The sequence below is a fragment of the Mytilus edulis genome, chromosome 10 (assembly GCF_963676685.1).
Source record: "Mytilus edulis chromosome 10, xbMytEdul2.2, whole genome shotgun sequence".
Classification (NCBI taxonomy): Eukaryota; Metazoa; Mollusca; class Bivalvia; order Mytilida; family Mytilidae; genus Mytilus; species Mytilus edulis.
The window spans coordinates 26,357,570-26,371,341 of record NC_092353.1 but is presented as its reverse complement, the minus strand read 5'-3'; the positions used below and the strand labels follow the sequence as shown (position 1 = coordinate 26,371,341).

Here is a 13,772-nt window from a genome sequence, read left to right as displayed (position 1 = left end):
ACTAAACTCTGTGTAATTTGAAGTAGATATACGTCATTCCTTAGTTGTTGTCTGGCTAAAATAGTCTCTTTGTTAACTATTATGACAGTCAGCTGCGCTTCAGAAAACAATGCTTGTTATGCAGCTTAGAGTTAATAGAATTTATTGATTTAACCACAATGATTTACATTTTGTTTTGTCCCTATTCATTACATTGTCGGGTTAGTCTTATCAAATACAACAGGATATTATTGTCGGGCAAACATGCTACTGTACAATTAAATCTAAGCTAGGTAGATACTTCATTTTCTAATCTTTGAACTTTGAAATTAGTAGGGGAGTAATGAAACTCATCATCTTATATCAGAGTAATGGGTGATATGTACTGTTCTGTACAAGATATTTTTATTAAGTTTTTATTTTCTTTTAGCCCATCACCATCACCCCAACATAGTATTTCATCACAAGATATGCATTCCCGCTTAGAACTTTATGCAAGTCGGTAAGTATAGCATAAGAAGAATTGTATCTATAATATAAAAAAAAGAAGATGTGGTATAATTGCCAATGAGACAACTCTCCACAAGAGACCAAAATGACACAGAAATTAACAAATGTAGGTATGTTTGTAGGTTTTTTCTATCAGAATGAATTTATTCCCTCTTTTTCAAATATTTGCAAGTCGAAAAATAACCCCTGCTCTGTTTGTTTCTAATTCTTGTAGGTTTGATCACCTTTAATTTATAATCCTTTAAGTGCCTATGAATTTAAAACCAAAACAATTTTATTTTTAAATGTAAAATAACTGAAGTCTGATTGATTGAAGAATTTCCTTGTAGAAAGTGCAATGAAAAAAAGGATTGAATTGTAAATACAGAAATGCGAAATATAATTCCATTAGATATCAACTATAAATCACAATAAAACCAGAAAAGTTATTTTGTATCTGTGTATCCGTATCACTACAGAGCTAAAAACTATTAATTATTGATAATAATGACCATATGTTACCAATAGTTCTGTATAACATCATTAGGAGTTTGTTTTACATACATTATGTAACATATATAGGTAGTTTACATTCTGTACTCTATATTTTTCAGATTAGCTGAAGTAGAACAAAGGCAAGCATCAACTACACCTGAGTCGTAAGTTTTATCTCTATATTTACTCACACAATGTTTTGAAAATATTTATAAATATTGAGGCAGTTTCAACCACAATTTAACTAATTCAATATAAATGAAAGCTAAAATTTCTAGTAAAAACAAAAATAACAATGTTCTAGGATAACAAAGATCTTTCTTATTGATTATACACATTGTTGAGACAGCAACCTATGAACACAAGATAAAGAATAAACATATACACTTAGCAGTAATTGTTGATCTTGTCTTTGAAGATCGTCTCTTTACTGTCAAGACAAGATGCTATGTCTTCCTTTAATGTCTATTTCTGCTAATGTTATATGATTGGTTATGTCACTGATATGTTAAATTTTCCCTCAATCTCAGAAAGTAAATGAATGCAGACTATCCTTGTTTCTTTAAATCTTGAATTTGGTTCAAATGCTAATTTGAGAAAAAAATATTGATTAGTACTAAAAACGTTGTAACCAAAGGTAATATTTTTCTTATGAGATAAGCATCTTAATTGTTAACATTAGTACTTGTTTAGTTATAACATTACCATTCTAGACATGATTGTGTAGAGTGTCAGTTCTTGTACAATCGATATTCAGTTTGGGTAAATTGTAAATTTAATTGTTGAAATAACCTATTAGAATTCAATGGATATTGCATGCTGCTTTCAAATTTAAACCAGATACAATCCTAATGAATTAAACCAGACGAAATAATAGTAAATATTTTCAAATCAGACACAATCCAAATAGAAGTGAATATTCGCAATGTGCAAATAATATTTTTCTTTTGACACAATAAAATTTTCATTTCTTTTTAAGTCGGATAGGAAAACCATTGTTATATAAAAGAGATTGTCTAATGTAGACTTGTATACTGAAGTCTAGGAAATGATTAATTATTCTTAAAACTATTTTTACTTGTCACATCTCTGAAAACATATACGAGGGGCTAGAACTATTGCATTTGATTTATTTCTTTTTGATGTAGTTAATATTAAATTGCTTGAAGGCTCAAAATACCACCAAAATTAATCACTATTTTATCATGCAAAAAATCAATTTTCATTTAGGTTGTGATGGCCCTTTTATTTAATTTATGTTTATGAATTTTCTATTTCAGAGAAGATGAACATCAACTTATAGCACAGTATTGTCAAAGTTTAAATGGTGATTTATCAAGTCATGCTGTAAGTATTACCTCCCCTTAATCAAGAAATATTACCACTTGATAAATAGTCCTGTTTTGAAGTAAGCTTAGTTCCTAGATTCTATTGATTGCAGAAAAATTCTCCTGTAAAAAGGAAAACAGCTTATTGCAGAAGATTCAGATTTTCCCCCTGAATTTAGAAACATAATCCTAATCTATTTCAATATATTTTTCCTCTTTTTGAAATTCTTTTAGATTAATACATATATTATTTATTTTTATGACTTTTTTTTTCTTACAGTTAAAAAGTCCCATGCAGATTATGATGGTTGTTGATTCTGATCAGAAATCTGAACTTGAAGCCATGATTAAAGATCTGGAAGATGAAAATCGGTCACTGCAAAAAGAATACGATAGATTAAAACAGGACAAGGAAAACCAAGTGAACGGACATTCTGGGTACAGTAGTGATAATGATGATACTGAATCATCAATTAACAGGGATGCAGAAATGATTGCAGAGGCTAAATTGTTACGGCAGCATAAAAGTCGTTTAGAATCAAGAATGAAAATTCTGGAGGACCATAATAAACAGCTAGAGGCACAGTTGTTACGGTTACGACAACTTTTAGAACAGGTAAAGGGGTCATTTTTCTTCTCTTTTTTTTTTCTTTTTTAGCTCACCTGGCCCGTTGTCGTTAACTTTTTACATTTTGAACTTCTTCTAGAGAACCACTGAATGGAATAAAATCAAACATGGCGTGAATGTTCCTTACGAGGTGCTGACCAAGTGTTGTTACTTTGTAGCCGATCAATCATGCAAGATGGCCGCCAGCGGGGATCTTAGTTTAACATAGGACCCTATTAGAAATGCATACAAATGACTTCTTTTAGAGAACCACTGAATGGAATGAAACCAAACATGGTATGAATGTTCCTTATGAAGTGCTGACCAAGTGTTGTTACTTTGTAGCCGATCAATCATGCAAGATGGCCGCCGGCGGGGATCTTAGTTTAACATAGGACCCTATTAGAAATGCATACAAATGACTTCTTTTAGAGAACCACTGAATGGAATGAAACCAAACATGGTATGAATGTTCCTTATGAGGTGCTGACCAAGTGTTGTTACTTTGTAGCCGATCAATCATCCAAGATGGCCGCCAGTAAGGGACTTAGTTTAACATAGGACCCTATGGGAAATACATCCAAATGTCTTCTTTAAGAGAACCACTGAATGGAATGAAACCCATCATGGTATGAATGTTCCTTATGAGGTGCTGACCAAGTGTTGTTACTTTGTAGCCGATCAATCATCAAAGATGGCCGCCAGCGAGGGACTTAGTTTAACATAGGACCCTATGGGAAATATATACAAATGTCTTCTTTTAGAGAACCACGGAATGGAATGAAACCAAACATAGCATGAATGTTCCTTATGAGACGCTGAAAAAGTGTTGTTACTTTGTAGCTGATCTATCATCCAAAATGGCCACCAGCAAGGGACTTAGTTTAACATAGGACACTAAGGGAAATGCATTAAAAAGTCTTCTTCTAGAGAACTACTAAATGGAATGAAACCAAACATAGCATGAATGTTCCTTATGATATACTGACCAAGTGGTTGAAACTTTGTACTCGATCCACTATCCAAGATGGCTGCCAGCGGGGGATTTAGTTTAACAAAGGGCTCCAGGAGAAATACATACAAATGTCTTCTTTTAAAAAACCACAGAATGTCATGCAATATTAAACCAAATTTTATCTTTTTTTATATGATTTCAAAAACCAAAGTACAGTCAGGTGAGCGATACAGGCTCTTGAGAGCCTCTAGTTTCTTTTTTTGTTAAAATAACCAAAACATAAGGTAAAGTGTATATACATAACAAAATGTGGTATGAATGCGTTTTAACAGGCACCAACCTTCACTTCAACCTGAGACAGTATTGTAACATTACATTATAAAAAGACACAGTATAAAATATTCATTGAAATGGCTTAACCTCAATTATAAAGACATTGTTTTTATTTTCAACCTTAATGACATGTTATTTTTTGCAAATTGTTTTGCATTGACATGTGTATGGGAACTTTATTGTTTTACATTTTCATAAACTAGCACCTGAATCATAAGGCAAACATTTCAAAGTGACTTGACATTCATATTATCTGTTACAGCCTGCTGTTGAACAAAGTATGTCTGTGGGGTCATCAATGCCAACCACACCCTCATCACAGAGCTCCACCCAGGGGCAGACCAACTTTAGATTCTCTCCACAGTTAGAATCCACACCACAGATGAATGGTCATAGTTCAGGTAAGACTTTCAAATATTACATGTGTGTTATCTCCCTTGTTTGAAAGCCTTCTTTATATGTATTGTCTCCCTTGTTTGAAAGTTCTGTATGTGTGTTGTCTCCCTTGTTTCATCTTTGTTAAATGTATCTGAAATTAACAATTTTCAAGTCCTTTCTTGAATTTCAGAAGGATTATTTATTATTAATTTCTTTGAAACAGACAATATTTAAAGTCAGATCTTAAAAGATGCTCATGGCTAAATGTATTGAAAGGCAAATTCATATAAAGAACTTTTAAAAAATAGAAAAGATGTGAACACAGATTTGATTGTGCCTTACTCTAAAATTTAATTAAATATTATTAATATTTCAGATTATAGAGAAGATGCATCTGATCTCAGTGAAATTGTATCAAACAGCAGTTATAACACACCTAAAGGTATGGTAATATAAATTCTTATGGTTTTACCCTCAGGAGGGATGCGTTATATTTCAAATTAAGATGCATATTAAACTGCTTTGTGTACTATCTCTTTAAAACTAGCGAAGTTGGACTGTAATAACACTAAAGTAATTCCATCCATTGTTGTCTGAAATACATGTAAAATAATTATATGGTTTTCAATGTGAGTGTTATCACACAAACACATCAGTTATGTCTGTTATCTTTAAAATTTTGTTACCTGAAGTTGTTTTAATAGTATTGCAATTTTAACAAAATATGACGTGACTTTATGACTCATTATACAGCCACTTATAGGAATAAGATTGAGCTCAAATAAAAATTAAATATGGTTAATATATTATTAAGCAAAGGTTGTCAAGAATAGAAAAAAATTTATTAAATAAGTGAGAAACAGTAAAACAAAAGATGTGGGCTAACAAGGGAATTATACTTATTTTTTATTTTAACTTTAAGTTATAGTTATTGTTACCTCTCTAAGCCATTACATGTAAAATGCTATACTATTTTTTAACAATAGGAGGTCTGTGCAAAAAGAGTACCTAAGCAGTGTAAGCACACAATAACAATTTAACCTTTAATCTAGAGATCAATAGTCAGAATTTAAATTGAATATTTTATGAAATGATACATAGTAGTTTATTTAGTTCTTTCCTTTAGGCCATGATGTATAGATTTTAAGTTTTTTTTAACCATGAAATGCTTATTTACAATTTTATTATAAATTTTATTATAAATTTAACTTTTGCAGGTAAAAGCAACAATGTTGGTAGCCTATTCCAGTCAGCAGGTGAGATAGGTAAAGAATTGGAGACATTGGTGACAGTGATGACAGACGACAGTGCTGAAGATGATGTCAAACATTAAAAGTACATCTGACCACTCAATGAGACAATCTTCTGAACCAAAGTACAGATCTTGATGACTATGCCATTTCCTGATCTAGGTCTTGGACAGTTCTATGATCCCACTGATGCTATTAAGATGACTTTTGTCAATCTAGGGTTACTGTTCCTGAACTGTGTCGCTATAAACAAATATCTTTCAAAAGCAGAAATTTTATGAACTTGAAATAGATAATAATGCAAGCGTTTTTATTAGCAGAAGTAAAATTTATTTGTTAGAATTTAAATTTATGTTATTGTTTATTTTACGTTGCCATATGACAAGAGTTTGTTTTGAAAGTATAAAAAAAAAGATATCTATAAGGTTAACATCTTTTACAGACAGCCCTTATTTTATCTTAATATGAATTTTAAATTATCCCATATGACATGATGTTTTATTGCCAACATGTCGGAAAATTTACTCACTACCTCAATTTCAGTTAAAGACTCTTAAATTAGTTTTCCTAGTTTTGAAGTGCATTTAGTATTCAGTTTAGGTTTTAGCTTCAGTTATTAGAATAGAAGAATTGAAAATTGATCATGAATATAAACAATAGAATAAAAACATCAATTAGATGTATACAGAAAATGTATAAAACAAATCACGTACACAAATTGGATCCAACATTGTTTTATTTCATCCACATTTTTTTAAGCCAGTTATGACTGAAGTTGATAATTTGTTGACACATCATAAGTTTTAGTCCTTTGGACAATATTAGTATAGTCCATATTTTGACTGTGGTTACAAACAATTACACAAGATTGACACTGCTTAATTCTGTAATGTCAAATTATCAGTTACAATCTATTATTTCATAAACATGTCATGAGAAACTGTCATTAAAATGTCTACATACAGTTGCTTATGGTAATGAAATGTCTTCACAAACAATTACATTGTTATTGTCTGTTCAATACTTTATGTCAAGATTGTGTCTGCAAAAGCTTACATGTTACAAACATAACTATTTTAACCTGAGGACTGATACTACTGTGTTCTGAATAAACACTAGTTCTTATCTGTCAGTGGCTGAATTGTTATGTTTTAATGTGAGGAAGGAAAATTTTAATTTGTATTGTTAATTTTTTTTATTGAAAATTATACAATCTGTCAAGAATTGTAAAAAAAAAGTGTCCCTCATCAAATAACTCAATATTGCTGTAATGATATAAGATGAGTTCTAGGAGAAATAGAATGCTTAATAAAACCTTAAGTAATTATATATGTATCAACTTCATATCATTCCCAATTACCTTCATTTTAATCTCTTAACATCAGCAGTGAGGGTAAACTAATTGGCATTTTATTTATTCATTAACTTGTCTTTTCAAAACTGAAATGTTATATGTGAGAACCAATTTTCTTGCAAGTGGTCATTTTTATGCTAATTTTAGCAAGACCTGTTTAAAAATATCGGGTATAGAAACTTATGCTAGTGTTGAACTGGCGTTAAACTGAGTTATTGTCATCTGCATGGAAACAATACTTACGTCAAAATGAGATATCTTATTAGATATCTACATGAAATTCAGTTGTGAGAAAATAGGTTACTATATATGGTTTCAGTTGCGAAAAATCCAAACAACACATAATTAAAAGTACTGTGTTCAGCTATTTATTATATCCATTTTAAGTTGACTACATTTGTTCATATAACTTGTATATTTTGTTAATGGTGCTATGAGTCAAGATTTGTTGTTCATGTCATTATATTATTTGTTCATTCATCAGTTGAAATTATAACATTTGTCCATAATTATATATGTTCTTGAATAAGAAAATAATTTGTAAATTCATGAAATGGTTGTGCTTTTTTTCATTTTAATTATTTATCCTTATTATACTTTGATTATTTTGTTAATTATATCTCTTTTTTCAATGTTTAAGTTTTGTTTTATCAACAAGGTTGTACACAGTTACAACTTTTTATTTTTTTTTTCTTCAAATTAATCTCAAGCAACTGCTTTCAATATTCATTATCTTTTTTATAAATAGACCAGAGTTCTAGCTTAGGATTTTGAAAAAGAATTTATAATTCTGTTGATATGGATATTTGATTGCATTAATTAATTTTAAAGAAAAGGCATTTCTCTGATCAATTGATGTGTTAAAATGATAAGAATTGATAAGAATTTCGAAACCTTTGGAAAACAAGGTCTGACAATAACCACATACCAGTGACCTACAGAAATCTGTTTGTTTAAAACATGTACTGATACTCTGTTTAATACATGTATCGATACTCTGACATATTGTGAGCACATGTATAATTATTTACAACATAGTTGTATGTTATTCATACTTCAAAATTAGTCAAGCTTTACAATACATAAAAATATAGATTTATACAATGCAAAGAAGCAAATAAATATATTTAAGAAATTATCTGGAGTTGTTGTTTTTTAATGTGATTATTTTGCGTTTTTCATTAGGGACAACGAAGGTGTTGGGTAAGGAAGTTTGACAATACTGTAGAGAAACAAAATAATATCTAAAGGTCACTTCTAGTATTTTGTGAAAGAAAAGGGTCCAGACTACCTACAAATTATAAATCAAATCTAGACAAACTGAAGATATATGTTTCAGCCAACCAAACAACTAAATGGACAAAAAAAAGCCAGGCAGGCGACTGATGAATAAATAAACTCATTATAGATACCGACTAGAAATTTTGTATTTGCGCCAGACGCGCATTTCATCTAGAAAAGACTCATCAGTAACACTTGAATAAAAAAAAGTTAAAAAGACCAAATAAAGTACAAAGTTAAAGACCATTGAGGAACTACCAAAAATTCCAAAAATCTTTGTCAAATGCAGCTAAGGTATTTTATTCCTGAAGTAGAAAAGCCTTATAAAAAGATACCTGCCTTTCTTATTCATAAAGACACATAATCATTTGGTCATACTTTCATTATCTCTTCATTGGTTTAATATTTGTTTTTTGTTTGTATTTCAAAATATGGGTGTTTTTACATTATTTTTTTTTTGGTTAATTTCACTTCATTATGTCAAACTATGTCTAGGCATCTTGCTCAGAATCTTTATCACTAGTACGATAAGGTGACATCTAGGGGATGTAAATATCAGCAGGAATCATATTTAACTTAAGACAGCATCAGCATTATTTTCTGTATTGTTTTCCTCCGTGGCCTTTGGTATTTAATAAGTCCTGAGCTCCACAAGGCAGTGGGGTTATTTTATGTTAAGCCAGTAGAGACCCTCAGAGGAAAATACACTGAAAATTGGGGGGGGGGGGGGGGGGGAACTTGTATATAAGAGTGGTTTGTTTGAAGATATAGTTGGTCCCTTTCTTAAATATGATATTTGTATCTAAGTTGGTAGTTGTTTTTTTGTTGTGTGGATCAAATTCGGATTATATCTAAATCTTTCAATCTGCCATTTACTTTTTCTATACCCTGCCCTCCAGTAATTTTTGTCATTAACTTGTCTGAACATTTTTTAACTTTTACTTGTCTTAACCTTTTTTTTTCTTGTGATCTTCAATTATCCAACCGGTTTGTTTAAATTTTTACACATCTGTAACAGAAAAAAAGTAAATTACAAAGTATGGAAATAAACCTGGTTTTATATCTAGATTTCATATCTAGCTAAACCTCTCACTTGTTTGGTATTCTCATAAAACCACATCACGCCTACTATTAATCTTAATCACTAAAAAAAGAAAAAGAAAAAAAAGGCATTTGACAAATCATACCTTAAAAAACGAAAAACAAGAATACAAAAAAATACCATAGCACAATAACACAATGACGAGATGATAGAGTTGCTTCATAATTCAGCCTTTTTCAAACACACTTTCCAAAATGTGAGCTCAAGTGTTGGATACAACACAGATATCTTATAAATGTGTGTACCAAGTCAGGAATTTGACAGTTGTTTTCCTTTCACTAAGTGTGTTTAATTATTTATTTTTTTTCATTTGATAAGGGACTTTATGATTTGAATTTTCCTTGGAGTTCGGTATTCTCAGATCCGGACATCATGGCATTTAAATTTTTCGAGGCTCTAGATTTTTCATCTATTTGAAGGTGGTTACTGATTATTTATATTGCCGATTATTTTTTAACCAGAGGATATAGTATGATTAAAATCAAAATGGAGATATTATATAGTGTCTTTAACAATATCAAAATAGTAAAATTACTATATTCAACTGGTGTCGATATATATCAATTAAAGAAATTATCTGGAGTTGTTGTTTTTTTAGGTAAAGATTGTATGAAGTGCAATCAAAACCTAATGTGACTGACTTGATATCTTAATCTTCCAAGGTTTATCCCTTCCTTTAGGATACACAAAATATAGTGCATTGATCATAACATTATATACATCTATTCATGAACATTTCCAGAAATTTATTGATGTAATATACACTCATATATTAAAGGCACAAAATGATGTTACACTTGTCAAGAAAATTACAAAACTTTTGCAAAGTGCAGGAATCCAATATCTGTTCTAAAAATAGGAATGATGTCATTGTTAAAGGTCATCTTTAAAATTTGAAGTTATCTTCCTTTGTCTAGAATTGCTGTTAAATCAAATACAACCAATGCAATATTTCGTTTTACTCCCCTCTGACAAGTTGAGACAATCTGTACCTTAGTGCTTACAAGGACTTTGATTAATTGATTAGTTTGTGTTTATTCATTAAGAACAACAAAGGTGTGAGGTTAGGAACTACGACAATACTGTAGACAAACAAAATAATATCTAAAGGTCACTTTCAGCATTTTTTGGATAAAAAGGGCCCTGCCTACAAACAAAGTATAAATCAAGTCTAGAAAAGCTGTAGATATATGTATCAGTCAACATAATGACTCAATTGACAAAAAAAAAACCAGCCAGACAGACGACTGATGAAAAAAGGTAAATCTCAAAAATCCTTAACTCGGTGAAAATCAAAAAGGAAAGTCCCTTATCAAATGGCATATCAAAAGCTCAAACTCATCAAATGAATGGATAACAACAGTTACATTCCTGACTTGGTACAGGCATTTTCTTATGTAGGAAATGATGAATAAATCCTGGTTGTAAAACTAGCTAAACCTTTCACTAGTGTGATAATCACATGAAAAGAAACCTGCCTTTCTTATTCATACAGAACCATAACAAATTGGTCATTCTGTAATAATCTCTCTTCATTGGATGCATAAACGTTTGTTTATATTTCAAAATATGTGTGTTATATCAATTGTTTTGAAAATTCCACTTCATTGTGTCAAACTATGTCTAGGCATCTTGCTCAGAATCTTTTCCACTTGTACGATCTAGTACGATAAGATGACAATTTATTTGGTAATCTAGGGGATGTAAATATCAGCAGTAATCATATTAAACTTAATACAGCAACAACTTTAAGATACACTGACATCATATTGGGTTGTAAAATTGTAAAGGAAGACCACAATGCCATACAAATATACAATTAGGCTACAATACAATACATTTTACATTATCAGATGGTTACATATGTACCTTAACTGCAGCAAAAGGCATGTAGTAAAGACCTCAAATTCATATTAAGATAAAATTAAATCAAATCGAATTGAAAGGTTAAGGGGATCTTATCATTACTCGTACCTAAAAGTATATTAGATTTAAGAACTGTTCAATGTAAGTACAATTATAATGCTATCAGAGCCAATACCATTGAATTATTTTGACATGAGATAAATTTGGAAGTTGTACGAGACATACATGCTGTGGATTCACTTTTTGTGCTGACATGAATTGCCATTGATATGGGTTATATTTATAAATTTACTGTTTACAATTTTTTGAATTTTTTGAAATACTAAGGCTTTTCTACCTCAGGCATAGATTACCTTAGCTGTATTTGGCAAAACTTTTAGGGATTTTGGTTCTCAATGCTATTCAACTTCGTACTTTATTTGGCCTTTTTAACTTTTTCGGATTCGAGCGTCACTACGATGAGTTTATTCATTATTCGTTGGATACCATTTTTGTGGATTTTGTGGGTACAAGGAAATCATGAATTTAAATGTTCAACGAATTACAAATGTTCCATAGAAATATACGCTGCCTAAAGCAAATCTACGAATTCAAATATCCACGAAAATGGAAGTTTCCCTCAATCCACGAAAATTGATACCCACAAAAATAAATAACAGTATACTAATAGTAACTTTATATATGCTTACACTTTTGTACGATGTGAACCCTTCCAAAGCAAGAAACCACAACTTGTACAAAAACATTACTTGATAGTAAACCTTTCATTACACCAAAGTAACAAACACACAAAAATTGAAAAGCTGTAATGTGGGCAACCACTTTCTTTAAAAGAAGGGCAATCTCATGACAAATAATTGCGATCAGAAAAACAAGTCAACAGAAAAACTGCTGAAACCAGTTTGGCTTCATGCTATCTGCATTGGTAAGTAGTTGCTGCTTCATAGTTGAAACCGTCTTATTACAAGTATCAATGTTGTAATAAAAGTTTTGGGGTTATGATTGCATGAAATCCATTTATTCTTTTCGTTTAAGCAACATAGTGTAGTGAGGTGAAAACTGTATATAGTATACATGCACAATTTGCACATACCAATTGATTGAATAATAATGTATACTCGGACATTCAAGTTACAATGTGATGTGTATGTATTGTATCATAGGTGTCGAGAAAACTTGTATCAGAAATTGTTTTGCATGGCGTATGCATCTATCGGTGATATAAAAAAAATTATTTTAAACAATAGAAGATAATTCCAACTCAAGAGAGTTCCATTCTCACGGGTGTCATTCGGTTTGTCGAGAGAAATGATCGTGAAAGAATATCTTACGGCGGTCAAGTATTGCGAGACGATCGTGAAAGTTCTGGTAACGGATCGTGAAAGACATTTAATCGAGAAGACATATGAAAGGTCAGTAAATATTATAATTTAAATAATTACACAGACACATTTACGACAAAATATAACTGTCTGTCAAAATGGTTCAACCTTATGATCAGTATGTCAGAATATCCAGTTTCAAAAGTACATAGTTATTACAAAACGACAAACGGCAGATTGCTTCTCGACATTTCAATGACATAAAAAATGTAAACAAACACGATGTTTTCACAAATTTGACTAGATAGACTACTTTTATCAGAATAAGGGCATTGTATTTGAATTAATTAAACGGTTCTCATAGTTATTTTGTATAAATATAATCTGAAACTTGGTAAATAAAGAACTATTTACACAAAATTGATTTTTTGGATCGTGAAAGATCACGTACCGCATTTTTGAAGATCGTGAAAAGAATCGTGAAAGATCTGATGCTACGAAGACGTTCAAATTATTCAATTATATGACAATTGATATTTGTTATTGGTATTGAGAAAGGCTAGATAGGTCAACATCCTCAATAGGTTTAAGCATTTCAAAGTATTAATATTTTCAGAAAATGAAAAGAAAAAGAAATAACAACTACGGCAATAAGAAAAGACAAAGGGTGACAAAACGCCGAAAAAAACAACCCAGTGAAGTTGAGCCAATGAAAGAGGTTGAAGATGCAGATAACGTTACAGAAGCAACACACTAATATTGTGAAGATGATGTGGAAATTAATGAGATAGTTAAGTTATTACCAATTGTTATCAAAGAAATAGCAAGGTTTGGATTCCTACAGTATCTTTTAATGTTGTTCAATCTAATAGCAAATAAGAAATTCGACTTTTTAAATATTTGCTTTTTATTGTTTTGTGACATTTTAAGGTTTTGGAGTACACCCACAACAATATAAATGCGGTATCCGTTTAAAGAAACCAAACAGTTCTGGTACATTGGTAAAATTCTATTTCATGGACGTTTTCAAAGG

The 13,772-nt window shown here is 30.7% G+C and overlaps 1 protein-coding gene across 3 annotated transcripts in view; it reads left to right on the top strand.

Moving 5' to 3' along the window:
* Window positions 1–8,304, top strand: part of LOC139492092 (dystrophin-like) — a 223,371-nt gene extending 215,067 nt beyond the window's left edge. For all 3 annotated transcript variants that reach the window (XM_071280234.1, XM_071280235.1, XM_071280236.1), the window contains 7 exons: window positions 410–481; window positions 1,083–1,127; window positions 2,244–2,310; window positions 2,572–2,907; window positions 4,449–4,587; window positions 4,941–5,006; window positions 5,782–8,304. In XM_071280234.1, the coding sequence (XP_071136335.1) occupies window positions 410–481; window positions 1,083–1,127; window positions 2,244–2,310; window positions 2,572–2,907; window positions 4,449–4,587; window positions 4,941–5,006; window positions 5,782–5,897 (841 nt within the window). In that variant the 3' untranslated portion in view covers window positions 5,898–8,304. The remainder of the gene's footprint in view (window positions 1–409; window positions 482–1,082; window positions 1,128–2,243; window positions 2,311–2,571; window positions 2,908–4,448; window positions 4,588–4,940; window positions 5,007–5,781) is intronic.
* Window positions 8,305–13,772: the final 5,468 nt, after the last annotated feature.